At 20.6% G+C, this 4,439-nt stretch overlaps 2 protein-coding genes across 3 annotated transcripts in view; one reads left to right on the top strand and one right to left on the bottom strand.

Moving 5' to 3' along the window:
- Pdi (protein disulfide isomerase) overlaps positions 1-751 on the bottom strand; it is a 3,148-nt gene extending 2,397 nt beyond the window's left edge. For both annotated transcript variants that reach the window (XM_017900996.1, XM_017900997.1), the window contains exon 1: positions 461-751. In XM_017900996.1, coding sequence (XP_017756485.1) covers positions 461-608 — 148 coding nt within the window. In that variant the 5' untranslated portion in view covers positions 609-751. The remainder of the gene's footprint in view (positions 1-460) is intronic.
- Positions 752-3,268: 2,517 nt separating this feature from the next.
- LOC108548170 (methyltransferase-like protein 22) lies at positions 3,269-4,439 on the top strand. The gene is made up of 5 exons (XM_017900992.1): positions 3,269-3,341; positions 3,433-3,564; positions 3,645-3,830; positions 3,912-4,079; positions 4,153-4,439. Exons 1-5 carry the CDS (start codon positions 3,269-3,271, stop codon positions 4,437-4,439), a joined length of 846 nt encoding a protein of 281 aa, XP_017756481.1.

Here is a 4,439-nt window from a genome sequence, read left to right as displayed (position 1 = left end):
AAATACTCAATAAACTTTTGTATATTTCATCATAATTTATGTATCTTTTATTTCTTTAATCAATATATATGTATACATATATATATATATAGATAAAAATATACTACATATTAGGTAAGAATGATCAATGTGATGATTATTAGCATTATGTGTAATAAATAATGATTACTATTACATGATATAAAATAAATAATTTAATTGTAAGTTTTAGAAGTTCTAAATTCATTTTTAATATAATTATAGTGCATAATTTTTCAATCAGATATTAAATTAATATAATGTCAACAAGTGTGACCAATTTTAAAAACCGGCTTCTAAATGATGACGTGTAAGAACAAAGCATCTGGATCAACTTAAATCGTATTTTAAATGTATATAAGAATGACAAATGAAATAAGAATTGTGACCTCATTTTTAATATAATTCAAATCTATTCATAAAAGGATTAAAGATTACTCACAAAATTCAACAAGCAAATAATCATATTGTTCGATAGCTTCTTCAAAATTATCTTTTGTAAGCACTAAAACCGAATCTTCGGTTTCAATTTTTGCAAAAGTGGAAGTAACGACACAAATTATTGCGAATATTAGAGTAAAAAACTTCATCTTTGAATACAGACAATATTAGTATTAAATGAGTTATGCCACGATATGTATAACAATTTTGATCGTATGAAAAAAATCAAGATTCTATCGTTACAATATTGAGACTGTAGTCACCGACACCATCCGTTGAGGAATACGAACAAAGTGACCAAATACCTACAATGATGCAGAAAACTATACAGTTGGTAGATCGTGGTTGATGCGTGGCATCACATTCATCGTGGGAGCTGCTGATTGGTTAAGAATCCAGTAGGATGTAATGTGAGATTCCTATACAAGGGTTAGAACATCATTTTATTTTTTAATGATATAATTTTATCACTTGATAAGAAAAATGAATATACTTTAAACACTGTTTCCATTTAAAGCAAAAAGTAATAATGCAATAATTGTAATATGTAGGTTATGAAATTCATAATAGTTCTCTTCGTTACAAAATGTATATTTATACAAAATATGTAATCATTAATTAATAAAAAATATTTTAATATTAAATACCTTTTTATTGAGTTTATGAATTTAATATTACATATATATATATATAAGATACATTTTTATTATCACTACTATAAGATTTATTGAATTAATATAATACACAAATCAAATTCAAATAAATATCTTTTTAATTAAAAAATTAATTTTACTTTTTTATGATATTTGTGTCATTACACACATTTAATTTTGAACAACTGAAATTTTACTCCCTACTTTAAAATATTGTAGTTACAATATACAATTCCTATTCAAGAAATAAATAACATTTTTTTTTAATAAAATATTTAAATAAAAAAAATAAAAAATATGAACAATATTTTTTGCTTAACATAATAATTATGAATTAGAATACATGAAATATTCTTTTTCTGTAATTAAATAGGAAATTGAATTTTTATAGTTTTTATACTTAAATTTTTAATTTGTAGTACAAAATATTTAATAAATTTGCATTGTAAAAGAGTCACAATATAATTTATTATTTACAAAGATATTAGTTTTGAAAATCAAACATAATGATGAAATATTAAAAAAATAGATCATATTTGTGTATAATAGTATATTACATAAGTACAATTAAAATATAACTGTCTGAGACAATAACTACGTATTTATTGTGAAATATTGTATTACATAAACTTTAAACTTTGTTATAAAAACACAATAATATTTCAATTAAACAGGTATATTTTAAGTTAATTATATGTAATAATATGCAATTATTTTTTAAATACAATTATAAATTAATTAAGTACCAATTTTTTTTTTAGCAATTTTATTAATGAGTTATTTTTTATTAATAGCATCATTACATTAAATATAAGAGAAACTAATTTAATCTTCTACTTTAATAAGACTATCTATATTAAGTATTATTTATTTGCTTTAGAAATGTCAAATAAAAAATATGCAGTGATTTAAAACAAGCAATTAAAATCATTATTATATAGTAGTGAATTTTTATTAATAAAAATGACGTATATATATATATAATTATATTTATATATATCTAAAAGAATCAAATGATGGTCATTTTCATTACTTTAAACACTGTTTCCATTTAAAGCAAAAAGTAATAATGCAATAATTGTAATATGTAGGTTATGAAATTCATAATAGTTCTCTTCGTTACAAAATGTATATTTATACAAAATATGTAATCATTAATTAATAAAAAATATTTTAATATTAAATACCTTTTTATTGAGTTTATGAATTTAATATTACATATATATATATATAAGATACATTTTTATTATCACTACTATAAGATTTATTGAATTAATATAATACACAAATCAAATTCAAATAAATATCTTTTTAATTAAAAAATTAATTTTACTTTTTTATGATATTTGTGTCATTACACACATTTAATTTTGAACAACTGAAATTTTACTCCCTACTTTAAAATATTGTAGTTACAATATACAATTCCTATTCAAGAAATAAATAACATTTTTTTTTAATAAAATATTTAAATAAAAAAAATAAAAAATATGAACAATATTTTTTGCTTAACATAATAATTATGAATTAGAATACATGAAATATTCTTTTTCTGTAATTAAATAGGAAATTGAATTTTTATAGTTTTTATACTTAAATTTTTAATTTGTAGTACAAAATATTTAATAAATTTGCATTGTAAAAGAGTCACAATATAATTTATTATTTACAAAGATATTAGTTTTGAAAATCAAACATAATGATGAAATATTAAAAAAATAGATCATATTTGTGTATAATAGTATATTACATAAGTACAATTAAAATATAACTGTCTGAGACAATAACTACGTATTTATTGTGAAATATTGTATTACATAAACTTTAAACTTTGTTATAAAAACACAATAATATTTCAATTAAACAGGTATATTTTAAGTTAATTATATGTAATAATATGCAATTATTTTTTAAATACAATTATAAATTAATTAAGTACCAATTTTTTTTTTAGCAATTTTATTAATGAGTTATTTTTTATTAATAGCATCATTACATTAAATATAAGAGAAACTAATTTAATCTTCTACTTTAATAAGACTATCTATATTAAGTATTATTTATTTGCTTTAGAAATGTCAAATAAAAAATATGCAGTGATTTAAAACAAGCAATTAAAATCATTATTATATAGTAGTGAATTTTTATTAATAAAAATGACGTTGCATACAGTGACATCTGAAATATTTACAGAAAATGAGAATTCTTATATAAAATGTAAAAATGACAGTAAGTTTAGTATTTCTTAGCTTTTGCAATATTGTGTTTATTACGTAGCATTTTTGTATAACAATGTAACAAGATATATAATTGTTTGTAGATGCAATATCCAGCTTTATTTTTAAATATCCATCTTACATGATTGAACCAAAGGATCTTCATAATATCATAACTCATGATGATGATGATGATATAGATATAGATAGGCAACAAGAAGGAAAATTATTAATAGGTATAAATTTGTGTATTGAGAATCGATTAGATATCAAAACACATGACTCAATTTAAAAAATTACATGTTAATATTTTTAGAACACTATATATCTACAGAATTACAATATGTTGGATTGCAAGTATGGCGAGGTGCATTGTTATTAGCTGATTATATTTTGTCCAATCCTGATTTATTCAAAGATAAGATAATTTTAGAATTAGGCGCTGGAGTTGGCTTAACTAGCATAGTAGCTAGTTTTCTAGCAGAAAAAGTAATTTGCACAGGTAATAAAATTTGTAGCGCAATATTATTACATTAAATATTATTCATATGTATTTAATATGAATATATTTCTTGATTCTTAGACATTGACATAAAGGGAATACTAAAATTAATACATAGAAATTTTGTACGGAATAAAACTTACATTAAATCCAAATTTGATATTGAAGAATTAAACTTTTTAAATTTAAAATGGCCCACATTTTATAAAGAAAGGATAAATGAAGCAACTGTTATTTTAGCTGCTGATGGTGAGTTCTAAGTTCATGTTTTTGAAATAAAAGTAATATACATATAATCGATAATTTCTTATGTTTATTACAGTAATTTATGATGAAATCATAACAGAAGGATTTGTTCAAACATTGGCAGAACTTTTAAATTCAAATACATTGAAAGTTGTTTATATTGCTTTAGAGAAAAGATATGTTTTTACTACAGTCAATATGGAAACTGCAGCTCCAATGTATGAAGAATTTTTAGGATGTATTGAAACAAAACAACTTAATTGGCATATTGAATATATTAAAATAGATTTTCCACAGTACTTCAAATATAATAGAGTAAAACAGATGGTTCTCATGAAAATAGAAAACAAATTAAGTAAATAA

This window comes from Eufriesea mexicana, unplaced genomic scaffold (genome assembly GCF_001483705.2).
Source record: "Eufriesea mexicana isolate 0111107269 unplaced genomic scaffold, ASM148370v2 scaffold1387, whole genome shotgun sequence".
Taxonomy (NCBI): Eukaryota; Metazoa; Arthropoda; class Insecta; order Hymenoptera; family Apidae; genus Eufriesea; species Eufriesea mexicana.
Note: the sequence above shows the minus strand (reverse complement) of the source record. Positions and strands in the feature narration are given on the sequence as shown.